This window comes from Phyllopteryx taeniolatus, chromosome 3, assembly GCF_024500385.1.
Source record: "Phyllopteryx taeniolatus isolate TA_2022b chromosome 3, UOR_Ptae_1.2, whole genome shotgun sequence".
Lineage (NCBI taxonomy): Eukaryota > Metazoa > Chordata > Actinopteri > Syngnathiformes > Syngnathidae > Phyllopteryx > Phyllopteryx taeniolatus.
The window spans coordinates 28,851,061-28,870,715 of NC_084504.1; the positions used below are offsets into that span (position 1 = coordinate 28,851,061).

Consider the following 19,655-nt stretch of genomic DNA (forward strand, 5'->3'; position numbering starts at 1 on the left):
ACATGCAAACTCCACACAGGCGGGGCTGGGGATTGAACCCCGGTCCTCAGTCTGTGAGGCAGACGCTCTAACCAGTCGTTCACCGTGCTGCCATCTGCCTATAATATAGTCCATTTGTTCTAGCCCATATGGTGCCCAAATCCATATTCTTTCAGAATTTTTCGCTTTACATCCCCCTTGCGTCATGGGCGCGCTCATGCGCCTCCTGAATTCACAGACCCAACAAGTCCGGGGGTGCCACTATGAGACCCTCCTGATTTCTCCACAAACCAGTGGAGTCTTGGCATGCTCCCCTATTAACCCACAGCTGCTTGTAATGTTTTACCCCTCAGTCATACTGTAACTTAAATTTCCCGTAATTTCCTCACCGTTCCCCTTTTAGTCAAGTACATCTTATAGACCCTAGTTCGGACCCGACTGCGTCATCTAGCACATAGTAGATCCCAGACTATAATAACTGATTATACCATGGTTACTCTATCTATATTGTTAATGCCAACTTCCTTATATCTGCCACTTTAAGAATTATAACTCCTGCAGGGGTGTCAATACATGTTTTTTTTTTTATTATTATTATTACTCATTCCCCCTCAATCATGTCGTACTCACCGTCAGTGTGACGCTAATGTACTTACTACCATATCATGTGAACGTCCTAGACAGTATTGCATTAGACCTTCCGATATTGGTCATACTCTATCCCACCAGACATGCATGCACCGTATCTCCCTAAGCTTTCATCCATCCACCGTCCTCTCATGGAGACCGCTTCTCTCCTCCCTTCAACTTCCTGCGATGAACCTGCTTAAACCAGAAAACTCCAACAACAATATAGCGTTGAATCAAAGTTCGGAGTAGGAATACTAACCTCCCTTTGGGATACGTAACAAATCAATGTGTCCACTCTACCCGGGGCACCCTTCGTCGACAGCTGTCCCTGGTCCACCCGACGTTACTGATGGGAGTCAGTACAGCGAAGTTCCTAGAGGCTACTCGCCCAGCAAAGACACAATAACAGGACTACAAAACCCCATCCAAATTTAAACAGGTCGTCTTCCCTGTCGCAGAGGCCCAGCTGACCAGTCCTGCAAACAAGTCCTTTAATAGATTAATCACACCTCTGCAAAAGATGCTCCTGCCAAGGGGGTGGACTCCATAATTCCTACATACATACTCCAGAGAAGGGACAAGTCGGCAATGGTCACCAATCATTGATATTATTTCCGTAAATAAATAAATCATATGTTAACACTGATAATACATTGTTAACATGTTTCACAAAAGTGTCAATATCAATAGGCCAAGAATCACATAAGAATCAGCGTTAAGTCAGCACTCCAACAACCTGCAATACATAAACACTGTCACGCTGCATCCTCCTGGGTGTCCTGAAAAATAAGGGTACGTCCACAAATCAGAGTCTTCCCCTTGTCGTCATGTACACAGTCACAAAGGTCAGTTAGTCAACAGTCTGTGTGGAACGTACCCACTTGTCAGTCACACTGTCCTCGGTCATCATAAACATGTCTGATGACAACGTCATCTCAGATGACCCCACAAAGTGAATAGAAGCCTTCTCCACCTGAATGAATTTGATCCAGTGGTGCTTCAATCACGCCAGAACTAAAGGTTCAAATTCCTAATATAGGGTCATGGCACAAGAGTACTTAATTTGACCTCAGGCTCCCAACATCTTGGGATGCTATATTTGATATGGGTGAGACTTACTCTTGCATGTGATCACATCCCCACAATCACTTCTGTTAGCCGGCTCCATTGGTGCTCCATTTCTGCTTTTAATTAACACCTGTAACTAGTACAAAGGGGAAACAAACATTTAACACAAAACATAAACATCCATCCATCCATTTTCTGAGCCGCTTATCCTCACAAGGGTCGCGGGAGTGCTGGAGCCTATCCCAGCTATCATCGGGCAGGAGGCAGGGTATACCCTAAACTGGTTGCCAGCCAATCGCAGGGCACGTACAAACAAACAACCATTCGCACTCACATTCACCCTTCGGGGCAATTTAGAGACGTCAATTAACCTTACTCATTGCGATAAATAACTCATAACTGTGCAAACTTCCTTCACTTGCACTCAATTTCTAAAGATGTTTAGAATTTACATAGCCACTACCATCACACTTCATTTGTACAGCTGGGTCCACTACTTCTGTCCTGCATGCTCCCCCTCCTGTCCTTGTTCTGTGTAGTCCCGTCCTATATTGTCTTGTCCTTCCTTCACAGTGTGTAACACTACTGCCCCATACAACACTTGAATCTAATGTCATTGTACTAGGCATATAATGATTTACTTTCCTCATCTTTATTACAGCTAATATCATGTCTTTTGTTGTCTTCTCTTCCTATATTATATAGTTATTTTTTCACTGTCTCCCACCTTTATTTTTTTCTGTCACTCCCCTTTAAAACTTTGTTCTGTCCGACTGAAATTTTCAATAAAAATCCATCAGAATACAAAGAACCACAGTGACATCTTAAAAACTCCAATGTGGCACACATAAAAGGGATTCAGATCCTCCTTTCTGTTTGACCTGAAAAAAAAAGATAATTATCGTAGCAGGCCTAAAGATATATAATGAAAGAGAGCAAGAGCAATGGATAAGGCAAAAATATTGTGCAAACGGTATTAAAGATCTGCAATATAGCAGGACCGAGAAGCAAGAACTGTGATGTAGCGGAGGATTATTGTAACTGTATTCCGTGATAAGTTGCAGGGACTCATTGTTCCAGGGCTGGGACTGTTTCCATGACAGGTACATCCCGGGACTCACATAGTCTCAAATGTAAAATGATCTATGTAATTGCCTAACTGATTTTCATTGTTCCTGTGACAATGTCAATAAAGCTATGTCCTTTCCTACTATATTGCAATATTTATGATAGTATTGTCGAAATGTGAAGTTTTATATATGCAATTCAATGCCAATGTTATACTTCAGAGATGTGCAGGTACTAAATTTGTCCACTTGAGATCACCACCCACATACGCTACACAACTATTACAGCAGGTGCGCGCTGCTTGAAGGACGTGAACAACAGACCATGTTGACGTTGTGTGAATGAGCATTGGTACCGTTCATCACACTGACGGTCCTGGCAAAGTAGTCGAAAAGTCTAAAAGCATTATGGGAACCCAGAATTCATTGTGATAATATTTTTAACTACAGTACTGTAGTTGTAGAAAATCAAGCTAAATGTTGTTCTTGCATTTCTTCCTTTCGATGTTATTATGAGTGTGAGCATTAGCTATTTGTCAGGTTAAGGTTGGTATTTGTGAATTTATTTCACAAACCTCTGACTGTGACTTGTGTTTTAAACAGTAGCTTTCTGATCATGTTCTTTGTATCCTGAAGCAATATGGTGACTTACCAAATATATGAGTTTCTTTTTCTGCCAAGAATAAGAGCCAAATTGACCTTGTGTGAGTAATTGCTGCCATATTAAAATCATGTAGCCAATCAAGTAACCATATTAGAGATGTGCAGGTAACTGGACACTGACCTATTAAAAATAAAAAAGAGATGTGATGCAATCAATTTGCAATAAGTGAACTGAGATATAGCAAGTGATTACTGTATCCAGGGTACGATCTCTTACCCACGTCGAGCCCCTCAGAGCTCAGAGTAGTGATGGTGAGATGAAGCGTCACGAAGCATCGTAACACTTCAGCCATTGGTTGGAGTCAAGGTTCATTTCTTGATGTTTCATTGCACACGAAACCACCTGCTGGCCATGTGCATAATCACAGGCAGCTGTAGCTTTAGCACATACAGTATCTTAATTTGCCAAGTATGTGCTGCGTTGCGTCTTTTTGGGTCTTGTGAATAACAAAACAATGTTTGACCAAGTAATTTCCCAACATAAAGTGTCAAATATATTATTTTTGAATGAATTCTGTGCAGAAATTCCTAAAGTACTGAATACAGATCCTGTTAAAAATATTAACCATATCTTTTATTGATAGCAGATGGTCAGTTATGGTAGTACAACTTAAAAGAAAACACTTCAATTGACAACTCACTTTGGTCCACAACTCGATGGATATAAGTTTTAGGATGTATGCTGGTCAGCGTAGAGAGGCAAAGTGGGAGGTGACAGGAGAAGTTCAAATGATGTAAGGTCAGAATTTAGTAAATTATTTAAATGTAAACTGGCGGTTCCTGGGCCGTCAGCAGGCGGTACATAGCTGCAGGCATCGTCTTCATGTGGATCTGAGAGAAAGATATATGACAATTGATGGATATTATATTTGTATTAATAGTAGTACACTTAAGCACAGAAGTAAGCCTTGAGTTTAGCACCTGCTCATTTGATCAGGATGACAGAATTGGATCTAATGCACTCATTTGGATTACACTGGTTTAAGGACACGCTTCTATTACTGTAGTAGGTATCTGTATGATGCTTGGTTACACTTGCAGTAGTCCATAAAGATCATCTAGTAGTCTCCAGGGAGTGAGGCTCAGTCTAAAATGTTTACCATTTTTGCATGCGTTACATGAGTATAATACATTTATGAGATCTGAATTATTCCTCCTTGAGCCTTCTCGTGGTGGACGGATTTATGTGTCACAATGATACGAGGAATTAAGTTGTAAGGGACTTTATGCCGCTGTTAGGATCACCAAGGGAAAACAGGTCCTAGGTGAGGGACCACACCAAGCACAAGTCAAAAACCCCTCGGAAGAAAAATATTTGGACGTTTTCCCCTGCCCGGACATGGGTCACCGGTGCCCCCCCTATGGAGCCAGGCCAAGAGGAGGGGCTCAATGGCGAGCACCTGGTGGCCGGGTCTGCACCCATGGGGCCTGTTCAGGCTCAGCCCAAAGAGACAACGTGGGTCCCCCTTCCCATGGGCTCACCACCAGTGGGAGTTACCAAGTGGTTCGGGTGAAAAGTGAGCTGGTTGTACCCAAAGGTGGTCGAATCCCTTGCTACAGAAGGTAGCTCTAGTGATGTGGTACATCACCTCTCTGGCAGGGAAAGAATCTAAGCAAGAAGCGAGGGTGAAGAGATTCTGACTAGATTTAGAGATACATGGGGTTTATTTCCCGGTAAATAAAGTCGACAGGAATTGGTCACATTCTGACGAATATGCACTCTTGAATTCTAATGAAAATCCTTTCCCTATAAGTGAGTAGATGCAATGTCTTAAATGTATTTTTTGGAATGAATACGTCTTAGATTTAAGTAAACAGGAGCAGAGAACAAAGAGAGAGTCACAGGTCCCCTGCTGGACCCCCTGCAGTTTGCCTACTGAGCAAACAGGTCTGTGGATGATGCAGTCAAGATGGGACTGCACTTCAACCGAGAACACCTCGATGGCGCAGGAACCTATGCGAGGATCCTGTTCGTTGACTTCAGCTATGCATTCAACACCATCATTCCCGAACTCCTCTCCTCCAAGCTTCTCCAGCTCAGTGTCTCGCCTGCCATCTCCCAGTGGATTTATAGCTTCCTGATGGCAGGACACAGCAGGTGAGGCTGGGAGACACCACCTCATCCACACGCACCAACAACACTGTGGCGCCGCAAGGATGTGTCCTCTCTCCACTGCTCTTCTCTCTACATGAATGACTCCACCTCAACACACGCAGTTGTCAAACTCCTGAAGTTTGCAGACGACACCACAGTCATCGGCCTCATCATAGACGGTGACGAGTCTGTGTATTAACAGCAAGTAGAGTGGCTGTTGTTTTGGTGTGCCTGACACAACCTGCAGCTGAACACGCTCATGACTATAGAGATGATCGTTGACTTCAGGAGGCACCCTTTGCCACAGCTGCCAGGTGCTGTGTCAACTGTCGAGACCTTCAAGTTCCTGGGAATTACAGTCTCTCAGGACCTGAAGTGGGAGACCAACATCAACTCCATCCTCAAAAAAGGCCCAGGATGTACTTCCTGTAGCTTCTGAGGAAGCACGGCCTGCCACAGGAGCTGTTGAGGCCGTGCTACACAGCAGTCATAGAATCAGTCCTGTGTTTATCCATCACAGTCTGGTTTGGTGCTGCCACAAAAAAGGGCAAACTCTGACTGCAACGGACAATCATAACTGCTGCAAAAAAATCAGCTCAGGAAATAGGAGAATTTTCTCCACTTCAAACTTTTTAGTTAACATATAAACATGAATATTCTAAATCTTTGGTAGTAATTATCCATCCATCCATCCATCCATTTTCTGAACCGCTTATCCTCACTCGGGTCGCAGGTGTGCTGAAGCCTATCCCAGCTGACACTGGGCGAGAGGCGGGGTACACCTTGAACTGGTCGCCAGCCAATCACAGGGCACATATCAACAAGCAATCATTTGCACTCACATTCACACCTATGGGCAATTTAGAGTTTTCAATTCACTTACCATGCATGTTTTTGGGATGTGGGAGGAAACCGGCGTAACCGGGGAAAACCCACGCAGGCACGGGGAGAACATGCAAACTCCACACAGGCGAGGCTGGATTTGAACCTAGGTCCTCAGAACAAACCACTAACACCACTGACACATGCCAGATTGAGAGCTCTCTTTACTTTTTATCAGACAGGAATTTGAAGTGGGCAAAACTATATTATCAGGTATTTTATGAAAGTATAGTATCGAAGTCATAATTTTGGTATCGTGACACCACCATACTCAAGTAAAGTACAGATACCAGAAAAAGCTACTTAAGTACAATAATGAAGTATTTGTACTTTGTTACTTGACACCTCTGCCTATGGGGGAAATTTTGTAATCTGAACAACCAGCATTTTGGAATTGGATCGTGTTTGACCGTGGAGGTTCTACTGTACGATACATTCCGTTTACTGCTTTTAATGCACTATATTGCCAAAAGTATTCACTCACCTGCCTTGACTCACATATGAAGTGACATGACATTATAGATTACTTATATTAACATTTATAATGTTTAATACAGCACAACGGTGTACGACTGGTTAGAGCGTCTGCCTCACAGTTCTGAAGACCTGGGCTCAATCCCCGGCCCCGCCTGTGTGGTGTTTGCATGTTCTCCCCATGCCTGCGTGGGTTTTCTCTGGGCACTCCGGTTTCCTCCCACATCCCAAAAACACGCGTGGTAGGTTAATTGACAACTCTAAATTGCCCGTAGGTGTGAATGTGAGTGCGAATGGTTGTTTGTTTGTATGTGCCCTGCGATTGGCTGGCACCCAGTTCAGGGTGTACCCCGCTTCCTGCCCGATGTTAGCGGGGATAGGACCCTAGTGAGGAGAAGCGGCTCGGAAAATGGATGGATGGATTATCCAAGGACATTTCCAAGCGGGCTACAACGGCTGGCTGGGTAGCTGGTGGGAATGTCCTGATTATGGAAATTTACTGCATCTGACTGAACGACCTTCCTTATAATCTGTTTTTTCGAGTTGCGGATTCAGATAGAGTGTGGGGGCTTGCAAAGAGCATGAGGACAGCCGGCCATCTCCCCCTCTCTCTCCTCTCCTTCTTCTTTCTCCCTTTTCTTTCTCTCGCTGCCTCTTTTTGTTTATATCATGTAAACAGCTCTTTGTATTAAAACCCCCATAAACACAAGATTGTTTCCTTAATTATTTTACAAAAGAGGAATTTCCAACACACTGGTCATCCATGTCTTTATAGACCTTGCTTTATTCATTGGTGCACAGTCATGTTGGAACAGGAAGGGGCATTCCCCAAACTGTTCCCACAAAGTTTGAAGCAATTCATCTTGTCCAAATATTTTGGACAATTCCACGCTCCTAACTTTGTGGGAACAGTTCTTCCATTTAAGACATGGATGAGAGAGTTCGGTGTGGATGAACTTGACTGGCCTGCAGAGTCCTGACCTCAACCAGATAGAACACCTTTGGGATGAATTAGAGTGCAGACTGAGAACCAAGCCGTCTCGTCCAACCTCAGAAATGCGCTTCTGGAAGAATGGTCATAAATTCCCATAAACACACTCCTAAACCTTGTGGACATTCTTCCCAAGCTGTTTTAGCTGCAAAGGGTGGACTGACATCATACTGAACCCTATGGATTAGGAATGGGATGTCACTTAACTTCATATGTGAGTCAAGGCAGGTGAGCAAATACTTTTAGTAATATAGTGTGTGTACACTTAGTGTAGTACTGTCAAAATTTACAGAATTTAATAGCAGTTGCAGCGCACCTCTCCCACAGCATTGGATAGGAGATGGATGATTTTTTCATGGGGTGTGGCAACCACACTCTGGCTGTTGATCTCAATGATGTGATGACCAACTCTCACTCCACCCCTTTCAGCAATCCCACCACGCATGAGACTACAAATCTGTTGAGGAGTGAAACATTATCAGAATCGACAACCCCAATTCCAATGAAGGTGGGACGTTGTGTTAAACGCAAATAAAAACAGAATATAATGATTTGCAAATCGTGTTCAAACTATATTTAATTGAATACACTACAAAGACAAGATATTTAATGTTTAAAATGACAAACTTTATTGTTTTTAGCAAATAATCATTAACTTAGAATTTTATGGCTGCAACATGTTCCAAAAAAGCTGGGACAGGGTCATGTTTACCACTTTCTTACATCACTTTTTCTTTTAACAACATTCAAGAAACATTTGGGAACTGAGGAAACTAATTGTTGAAGCTTTGTAGGTGGAATTCTTTCCCATTCTTACTCGATGTACAGCTTCAGCTGTTCAACAGTCCGGGGTCTCCGTTGTCGTATTTTACGTTTCATAATGCGCCACACATTTTCAATCGGAAACAGGTCTGGACTGCAGGCAGGCCAGTCTAGTACTCCCACTCTTTTACTACGAAGCCACACTGTTGTAACACGTGGAGAATGTTGTTTGGCATTGTCTTGCTGAAATAAGCAGGGGAAAAAGACGTTGCTTGGATGGCAGCATATGTTTCTCCAAAACCTGTATGTACCTTTCAGCATTAATGGTGCCTTCACAGATGTGTAAGTTACCCATGCCATTGGCACTAACACAGCTCCATACCGTCACAGATGCTGGCTTTTGAACTTTGCATCCATAACAGACCGGATGGTTCTTTTCCTCTTTGGCCCGGAGGACCTGACGTCCACAATTTCCCAAAACAATTTGAAATGTGGACTCGTCGGACCACAGAACACTTTTCCACTTTGCATCAGTCCATCTTAGATGAGCTCGGGCCCAGAGAAGCCGGTGGAGTTTCTGGGTGTTGTTGATAAATGGCTTTTGCTTAGCATAGTAGAGTTTCAAGTTGCACGTACGGATGTAGCGCCGAACTGTATTTACTGACTTTGGTTTTCTGAAGTGTTCCTGAGCCCATGTGGTGATATCCTTTACATGTTGTCCAGCTGCCTTGTGTCAACCGTCGAGACCTTCAAGTTCCTGGGAATTACAATCTCCCAGGACCTGAAGTGGGCGACCAACATCAACTCCGTCCTCAAAAAGGCCCAGCAGAGGATGTACTTCCTGCGGCTTCTGAGAAAGCACGGCCTGCCACCGGAGCTGCTGAGACAGTTCTACACAGCGGTCATCGAATCAGTCCTGTGTTCTTCCATCACAGTCTGGTTTGGTGCTGCTACAAAAAAGGACAAACTCCGACTGCAATGGACAATCAAAACTGCTGAAAGGATTGTCGGTACCCCCCTACCCACCCTTGAGGACTTGCACGCTGCCAGAACTAAGACAAGGGCGTGCAAAATCCTCTCGGACCCTCCCCACCCCGGTCACCAGCTCTTCCAGCTCCTTCCCTCAGGTAGGCGCTACCGATCAATGCAAACTAGAACTAGTAGACATTCCAACAGCTTCTTCCCTCTTGCAGTCAACTTCTTAAACAGCTAACCTATAATTCCATTACAACAAGCTGGCAATTTTTTGACTTGAGTTCGTTGTCACATTTCTGTGGGGCCAATTATGTATTACTCGTGCACTCGCTGTAGTTGTCTCGCCATGCTGCACTATTTGCATATACTGGCCACTCATGCTAGAGTAGCATCTGCTCCATTTCCACACTGATTGAGGAGTATCCGTAACATTTGCACAGCCGTTGTCCCTGATTATCGCACTACTCATCACTTTAAACCGCATACACTCCTTGAAGTCTCAGCGCCCTTTGCACAATGGTCATTGCACCGGACTATTGCGATATTAGTCATTCGAACTGCTCTAAGTGCGAGAAGACTCTGCATCTTTTTGCACAATTGTTTTTTGTCAATGTCTTTATGTCTCCAAAGTGTTCTGTAAATTGACTGTCTGTTGTACTAGAGCGGCTCCAACTACCGGAGACAAATTCCTTGTGTGTTTTGGACATACTTGGCAAATAAAGATGATTCTGATTCTGATTCTGATGTTGATGACGGTTTTTGATGCAGTGCCGCCTGAGGGATCAAAGGTCACGGGCATTCAATGTTGGTTTTCGGTCTTGCCGCTTACATGCAGTGTTTTCTCCAGATTCTCTGAACCTTTTGATGATATTATGGACCGTAGATGATGAAATCCCTAAATTCCTTGCAATTATACGTTGAGGAACATTGTCCTTAAACTGTTCGACTATTGTCTCACGCACTTTTTCACAAAGAGGTGAACCTCGCCCCATCTTTGCTTGTGAATGACTGAGCAATTCAGGGAAACTCCTTTTCTACCCAATCATGGCACCCGCCTGTTCCCAATTAGCCTGTTCACCTGTGGGATGTTCCAAACAGGTGTTTGATGAGCATTCCTCAACTTTCTCAGTCTTTTTTGCCACCTGTTCCAGCTTTTTTGGAACGTGTTGCAGCCATAAAATTCTAAGTTAATGATTATTTGCAAAAAACAAAGTTTTTCAGTTTGAACATTTAAATATCTTATCTTTGTAGTATATTCAATTAAATATAGGTTGAACATGATTTGCAAATCATTGTATTCTGTTTTTATTTACGTTTAACACAACGTCCCAACTTCATTGGAATTGGGGTTGTAATATTACATATCAGAATGCTCAGAAAGATCACCCACAATGCCATTCTGGATACTGAAGCCCAGTTGGTAGTGGAGGTCTGGACGTCTGATGAGTACTGTTGTGACTGGAGGACATTTCACTATGTTCATCTTGATACGTGACTGGTTTTTAAGATCCTAACAAGGAAATGTGTGGTCTTCACAGTTAAGATTTTAATCAATAAATATTTAATACAAAAAATTGTGTTTTAAACACTGAAATCGGGTGAAAGCCACTTTGTTGCTTGTGGGCTCATATGAGCCCCATATTATTAAGAACGATAATATCCACATACCTTGATCATACCCTGACAGGTGGACAGTGGCAGACCCACCAGACTGGTACCACTAATGGACATGATCTGATCGCCTATGTTCAGTCTGCCAGACCTCTCTGCCGGCCCAGCATGCATCATGTTAGCAATGATGACCGTGGGCAGGATGGAGCCCCACCCACTCTCAACAATGACCACACCAAGAATCTCCCCTTTTGCTTTCTCTATCGACACCTGAAACACAGAAAAAGAAAGTTTCCATTTAAAGGGAATATAATGTGGAAAAGTAGCTTTTTAATATTTGTTTACGAATAGTTGGGTCTCTAGAGTGCCTGCCACCCATCAAGTGGGAATTTAAACACCTAAGCAAATCTTTAGTGATCCTTTTCGAAAATGTCTCTGTGAGGGAGCCAGGCTAATTAACATATTAACAATCCCCACATAAATTTCTCCATTAATGACTTAGCAACTAGGCTCGACAAAGTTCCAGAGCGGCACAACCGCTCTGACGCACGAGCCGAAGCACTATCATTTCAAATCCGAAAGGGAAAAAGGGCTGCAATGTTAGCACAGATTAACGTTAGCTAACAGTGTTAGCAGCATTAGCTTTTGAAATTATTGTTATAACATTTGGCTAAGTTGTTGAAGTGTGCTGTGTTTGGCGATGTCATGCAAGCGCATTCCACTACACTAAATGACAAGTGTAATTTGGTGGCTTGGTGATGAAATGCTGATTTTCCTACTGATAAGTATTCTCTTGACTTGTTTGCAGCACCTCTGGGTATTAGCGGTAGCACTCTTGAGTGGCTTAGAGCCTATCTGTGTGTAAGCCTTGGTCGCTCTGAGTCCCGCTCAGCCCCACTGTCTTATGGCATTCCACAGGGTTAAATTTTAGGCCCCCTTGTCTTTTTCTCTGTATTTGCAGCCCCTGGGTTCCATCCAAAATATGGGGTTTCTTTCATTGCTATGCGGATGACAGTCAGGCACTTGATTGCTCTGTACAGTAAGTTGTTGGTGGGGCTAAATGGGGGTTGGCACTAGGGCTGCAAAGAATACTCAAATGTTTCAAGTACTTCGAATACAAAAAATGCTTGAGGAATTTTCTCTGCCTTGGGGAGCTGCTTATTTAACATATTAACTGCCAGCCCTCCTAGTTTGATTGTTTGGTACTGTATCTGTGTGTACGTACGCCTTTAAGCAGGCGGGCCGTGTGAGTAGTGTGACATAAGGCGTAAGTCAGTCTGGGAAGACACTGTTGGCATGAGTTGTGGCCGACAGCAGCTCATAAGTTTGTGAGGTTCTTGTATTGGCACAAGTTCAATAACGCGACTGCAAGTACATTGGTGACTCCCTTCCTCCTTGACCACTTATGAGGGCATTGCAATGCTATTGGTCTAGTATATACAGTAGCTGCCTGTTAATGGCAGGAAAGAGATAATTGTGAAGCTGAGACATCTCACCCTAAATATGTTACTTCGCATTATAGTCACGCACACTGTAGTTGTAGTTATGGCCAGTGTACTTATTTATGTACATTGTATCTACAAGTTGCTACATTTTGACTCAAGTACTGTAGGGGGGGGAAAAAATTGGCGAGTGGCAAATTTTGTGACAAAATGTATTAGGGTAATGTTTGTGTATTGTTGTTGTCTATTTTAGCCACTCACTTTACTACAGTGGGATATTACAAAAAAACAAAACAGATGAAGTTCAAAGTCCATCATGTTACATGTTGGGTGTTTAAAACAACCACACAGCTTTGTCTCACGAAAGTCGGTGAGGGTATTGCTGACAAACTAAGCAAAATGCCATAGACAGGCTGACAAATTGAGTCTGTATATGAATATGAGGGGCGTACAATAAAGTGTATATCACGGGCCATCAAATGGCACAATATTTGAATTTATACATTTGTATGATATATTTGTGTCTGCATGACATTCATGCACTGGTCAAAAAAATAATGCATTACAAGCTACTCACCAGTTCAGTAGTTTTTTTCAAATTTCTTTCACTGAATACTTAACTTTTCCTGTACTTATTTGGAGGACTACTTTTTACTTATGCGTGAGTCATATTATTCTCAGTAACAGCACATACTAGCTTCAGACATGAAAGAGAATTATGCAATGCAATCAAATTGTTGTCCTTTATTGTACCAAAAATTAAAGGTAACAGCGAAACTGAGACCATAGCACTGAAATATATTTGCACACATATTTGTATGAATAAAAATTTTTTTTGCACGTTTTGTCCGAGGACACCAGCCTTGAAGAAAACTGAATTTTATGCTCGCTAGCATAGACCGTATGCAGGAGGGTCAGGTACCCTGTTTTCTTGGTTTGGTCACGTGACATTCCGCTTCGGGCGGATTGGCAGGGTACACGACATCATCGGGAAAGGCCCCATTTTAGTTAGGTTATCTTATGATTCATCACTCCATACATGTTAGGACGTTGCTTCAACGCTACACATAAGGTAGGGTGTATAGCTTTCACTTTCTCATCATCGCAAAGCAGTGCTGTGAGGATACAGTTCCTATATTTCCTCTAAATTTCATTTGACATATATGATAATTAACCCGACAATAATTAAAAACTCAATTCAAACCCTTGTGGACCCGATCTTCACAAATAAACCATAAGGTAAAATAAAAAAAAAACTATAAATTAGTAACTGTAATGTCGGATCATCATAGTGGCTTGTGGTATGATTTGTAATAGGTGAGGTGGTGCTTTAATAGGTGGGCTTATATGGACATTTTTTTTCGACTCATTACTGCAAGTAATTACACTTTGTCCCCTGTAGTGTATAATGTCCTGTTTGTTTTCTTGTAATTTCTGGAATGTGTATGTGTAGAGGTAGGTTGAATAGTCAAAACAACAACAAAAAGTACCCTACTGATGTAGGTCTATGTGCTGTTTCATGGAATAATATGACTCAAGTAAAAGTAAAAAGTAGCCATCCAAATATAATAAAGTACATACAACACAATACATAAAGCATTCAGTGGGAAAAAAAAAACAAAAAACTACTGAAGTAACTGCTGAGTAGCTTGTATTTCATTATTTATTTTGTCCAGTCCATGAATGTCAAACAGATACAAATATATCATACGAATGTATAAATTCAAATATTGTGCTATTCGATGGCCAGTTTATCATACGTCCCTGATATTCAGGTGGGCCAAGCCAGTGAGCCCAACCCGCGAGGGACCCAGCCAGGGGAACGCCACCCACTCCTCAGGACCCGGGCAGTCCCGTAGCTCAACCGAAGCGCCCCGACCAGTCCCAAAGGGAGCGGAATGGGTAATGGACCACACTCAAACCCTTCCAACCCCCCACCCGGAGAGCATGGGGGCCCAAGCCACCAAGGGCCCAACGCAGGAGTCAGCTAGCACCTGAAAAAGGTCACAGCTTGCCAAAAGTGAGACCATGTTAAACGCCCGTTGCAAGCAATGATGGGCGAAGGCGCCAGGACAGGGGAGAGGAAGGCGGGGACCCAAGAGGGGGGGACCCCATCTCTTCGTGGCCCGACAACTGAAGGAGGTGGGGCGCAGGCCCCAGGAGTCAAGCCAACAGAAATGTGAAGACCCACCACGTACCCTATTACTCTGGTTACCAGGTCCCCGACTGCAAACCATTACCCCTATACCATTATGGTGTGTGGTGGGGTGTTGTGCATTCAAATTGGGGAGACTGGTGGGGATGAGGCGAGACGGTCACGGAGCAATGACGACCCGCAACCGTCACCCCCACCCAGGCCAACCAGCTCCCCAAAGGATGCGCGAATGTATGTGTTTCATTAAAAATCCACGGGGGAAAGGCATGGCGGGCAAGAGCAGGCCGGAGTGCCGGAACACCTGACTGAGTGTCCTCCCCAGCCCGACATTGCCCTCGCCCCGCTGACGGATGTATGATGCATTAAAACTGGAGTACTGGCAGAGCAGAGAAGGGGGAACGACACTCTCGGAGACCAGCACAGATGTGCCAGTACTGGGCCCGGCGTACGCCTCATCATGCCTCGTGCTAGTCCCCCAGGGGACCCTGAATGAGATGTGAGTGTGCAAAATATGCGAAATATGTACAGTGTGAGGGCACGTCCAAGGCAGGAGGTGCCGACACCCTACCATAGGCCCCAAGTCAGCCGGGGACCACACACAGCCCGAGTGAGAGAGGAGCGATGACCACGGTGGAGTGCCCCGCGGAGAGATTTGTAATCATTGTCGGTAGACACTGGGAGGTCTTTTTCCCATTTTCCTGACATATGCTTATTGCGAATGTTACTTACACGCTTCCAGTGGAAGATCTGTAGCGGTGCAGGTGCGGGCTCACGAAGGCTTTCGACCGCGTCCCTTGGGTGCTTCGGGAGTATGGGGTACCGAACCCTCTGATATGGGCTGTTCCATTGGGCAGCCGTGGCCCAATGGTTAAGCTCATCACCTGCCACCGTGGGGGACCCAGCTTCAAGACCCCAACTGAACCATCCGCCAACATCGCCCAGACTCACGGCTGTGGTGTCCTTGAGCAAAACACTAATACCCCAAAATGCTTCCCGGGCGCTTCAGCTGCCCCCTGCTCCAGTGTGTTCCACTAACGTGTATGTGTTCACTATGATGGGCCACATGCAGAGAACAAATGCATGCATGTTCATGACAATAAAAGGTGATTCTTCTTCTCTTCTTCTTCCCTGTACGACCAGTGTCAGAGTTTGATCCGCATTGCTGGCAGTAAGTCGGATTCGTTTCTGGTGAGGGTTGGACTCCGCCAAGGCTGCCCTTTGTCACCGATTCTGTTCATAACTTTTATGGACAGAATTTCTAGGTGCAGCTGAGGCATAGAGGGGGTCCGGTTTTGTGGCCTCAGTATTGCATCTCTGCTGTTTGCAGATGTTGTTCTGTTGGCTTCATCAAGCCGTGATCTCCAACTCTCACTGCAGCGGTTCGCAGCAGAGTGTGAAGCAGCACCCCCAAATCTGAAACCATGGTCCTCAGTCGCAAAAGGGTGGAGTGACCTCTCCAGGTCGGGGATGAGATTCTGCCCCAAGTGGAGGAGTTCAAGTATGTTGGGGTCTTGTTCATGAGTGAGGGAAGAATGCAACGGGAGATCGACAGGCGGATCGGTGCAGCGTCTGCAGTTATCCAGACTTTGTATCGGTCCATTGTGGTGAAGAAGACGCTCAGCCGAAAGGCGAAGCTCTCAATTTAACGGTCGATCTACGTTCCTACCCTCATCTATTGTCACGAGCTGTGGGTCGTGACCGAAAGAACAAGATCCCGGATACAAGCGGCCGAAATGAGCTTCCTCCGCAGGGTGTCCGGGCTCTACCTTAGGGCCACATGCTTGGTCATCCGGGACGGGCTTAGAGTACAGCCGTTGCTCCTCCGCATTGAGAGGAGCCAAATGAGGTGGATCGAACATCTGACGTCTCCCTGGTGAGGTGTTCCAGGCATGTCCCACCGGGAGGACACCCCGGGGATGACCTGTAGAGAGTATGTCTCCCAGCTGGCCTGGGAACGTCTCAGGAACCTCCCGGAAGGGCTGGATGACGTGGCTGGGGAGAGGGAAGTCTGGGCTTCCCTGCTAAAATTACTGTCCCCGCAACCCAACCTCGGATAAGCGGAAGAAAATGGATGGATGGATGGATGGATATATGTTTATTGACATACAGTAAAGAGACTGCCCACAGGTGGCGTGGGAACAAGGGATTTTCACACAGGAATATAATAATAATTATAATTTTCTTTTTTTGAAACAAGTTGACCCTTTGGGTTATCTTTCTATCAACAGGTGCAACAAGGCATGACTGAAAATGTGTTGGGGTGAGGTGTAGGGATGTGACCAGAATTGAGGGGGTCCGCTTGGGAACTTGTCAATTCCCTAAGGTCATCAATCCATTTACAGGTGAGTTATCAATCTATTGGCATTGGATATGACTGGAAGTGGCCACTGTGGGGGTCTGCTTGGGGAAAGAGGTCTCCCTCCAGGCGGCAGAGGTCTAGGTCCTCTTGGGGAATTGTCAACTCTCAAAGGTCGTAAATCTATTGACAAGTGTGTTATCAATCTCTCAACAGATGCTTGGACAGGTGACTGGATGTGAGGGACCACACACAACTTAATTTCTGATCTTATTTGTTCTACTTTCTTTGTGTGTATGGATTACTTGGGTTGTTCCCAACATCTGGTGAAATTTTCATGTCACACAATAGCACCTTTGGAAATATATTTAGTGAAAAAAATGGTGACGTGTTAAATACTTATTTCAGCCGCTATATATTTGTACGCATGTACCATAGAACCAATTCAGTGTTTGAACCGTAACCAGTCTTACTTCTTTGCAGTTTTCTGATTTGGAAAAGTGGATGAGGTCATCATTGTACATGTCCTGAGTGTTAAGCAGGTCACTGCATTCCTTTTGGCTCAGGTCTTCAGGGTTAATGCCATTGGCCCTCAAGAACTCCTGGTAAGCCCCATTGAAGGCCTGCCCGATGGACTGAGCAATGAGCTGGGCCTATATGTTGGGAGAAACAGGATGACGTCAACAACTGCCATACTCGACTCACAAGTCCACACATTTGGTAAAGACCAAGAAGTAGCTTGTGTACATTTTAATACATATTAATTAATGCCCTTCCATCTAGCAATGTGGGGAACATAATCTATCTTCCAAAAAGATTCAAGATTCAAGTTTTATTGTAAATTCTACTTTTATGTGCCAGGCATCCAAAGAAAAAAATCTCTCTCAAATGAACCACAGTGCAGAGATAAAGGGTAACGTGAAAGAGAGTAGAAAAACGGATTTTTTTTTTTTAAATAGTGCAAATATAAAAGTAATAGTATTATTGCATGAATGAGGTAAATACGACAGTCTGACAGTAAAGTACTGGTGTTTGGTGATTACAAGAGTATGCAAAGAAGTGACGGGTGCGACTCTGACTGTAGAGTCCAAAGTCACTAACAAAGTTTATTCGATAAAGCTGTTCAGGAGTCTGGTCGAGGAAGCCTGGAGACTTTGATAGCTTCTCCCTGAAGGAAGGAGGAGTTGCTGGAGTCATGTGAGTACTGAATGCTCAACAGGTGAGATGAGCGATGTATATGTTCATGCTGCGTTGCAGAGCCTTGCAATTGTAGTCCGGGCAACTCCTGCACCACATGGTGATGCAGTTGGTCAGGATGCTCTCAATGGTGCCACAATAGAAGGAGCATACTGTGGCACCCATCACTGTCCTTCTTCAGTCTGTGGAGGAAGATGAACTGTCTTGACCAATAATGAGAAGCTGCCAACCAGTTCAGGGTGAACTGTCTTGACCAATAATGTCATATTGGTCGTCCAGGAGAGGCCCTCGAAGATGAGCACATCCAATGCACATCCTGTCCATTACAATTGAATCAGATGAGAAGTTTTACCTCACACAACATAAATGTTACACCACCAAGTTCTTAGCCAACACATCAAATTGAAGCACTCATTGCGTAAATTAACCAGGGTGTGTGTGTGTGACAATGCAGAATGAATGATTTAATTAATCTCTTATTTCCACTGGTTTTAAAACCACAAATAATCCTAGGAAGAAAATTAATACTAAGAGGTGTGGTCTGTCTTCCTCTTGGTCCCTGGGCCAGCCCCTTTCTCCTGTGCATAAAAGGTCGGACCCCCCTTTTTTCTGGGCCTCTTGTTACTCCAGCTTGCCGCACAGCCACGGAGCCCCGTCTCTCACCACGAGGTGGCGGAGACGCACTAAACCTTCCTCGCCACGCCGACAAGCAAGGACCGCAGAAGCACTCTGCCCACGCCCCTAAACTACACTTCTGTGTGTGAGGGCCATTTTACGGAAAGATCCGTCAGGAATGAATTGCGCCCAGTTTTCCCTGATCACGTGGCGGACCACCCTGCACTTAAACTCTTTTTTAAACTATTTCTTTCTTGCTTTGTCTTCAAATACACCTGTTCGGTGCCGCGGCCCATCCATCCACTGCCGGTGTCGTTTTTGTGTGTTTGAGTGAAACAGTGAAATCGCTGTAATCTAGAACTCTTATTTCATCCATGTAGCAAACCTTCCAGAATAGAGAGATTGATTAGTCGTTTTTGTCACTTTTCCTAAAGTTTAGGAATATAAAAAGAGGTGTGGTGCCACTTTTGCGTCAAATATAGTTTGATTGTAACTTTCTGACATACGTCAATTAAACCGGAAGTAAACGCAGGCGTTCGCCTCCAACGTATTTTTCTCCAAAATTAATTACATTTTTATCCAAAACCAAGATACGCTACAGTGTCCTTCCACTTGCTTGTGCATTTTCGGGTCACGTCCCTCAAAAACCAGCTGAACCAACCAGGCCTTTTATTTTATGCAGTATTGTGTGCCTGTGGTTTGAAATAATATTGAGTGGAATGAAGACAAAATAAATAAATAAATAAATAAATA

At 44.3% G+C, this 19,655-nt stretch overlaps 1 protein-coding gene across 1 annotated transcript in view; it reads right to left on the minus strand.

Annotated features, from left to right (window-relative positions):
* Positions 1 to 3,963: 3,963 nt before the first annotated feature.
* LOC133475447 (amyloid-beta A4 precursor protein-binding family A member 1-like) overlaps positions 3,964 to 19,655 on the minus strand; it is a 42,766-nt gene continuing 27,074 nt past the window's right edge. Inside the window, exons 7-11 of the mRNA XM_061768309.1 lie at positions 17,564 to 17,743; positions 11,255 to 11,467; positions 10,977 to 11,096; positions 8,166 to 8,306; positions 3,964 to 4,238 (exon numbers count right to left, since the gene is read on the minus strand). Coding sequence (XP_061624293.1) covers positions 4,167 to 4,238; positions 8,166 to 8,306; positions 10,977 to 11,096; positions 11,255 to 11,467; positions 17,564 to 17,743 — 726 coding nt within the window. The 3' untranslated portion in view covers positions 3,964 to 4,166. The remainder of the gene's footprint in view (positions 4,239 to 8,165; positions 8,307 to 10,976; positions 11,097 to 11,254; positions 11,468 to 17,563; positions 17,744 to 19,655) is intronic.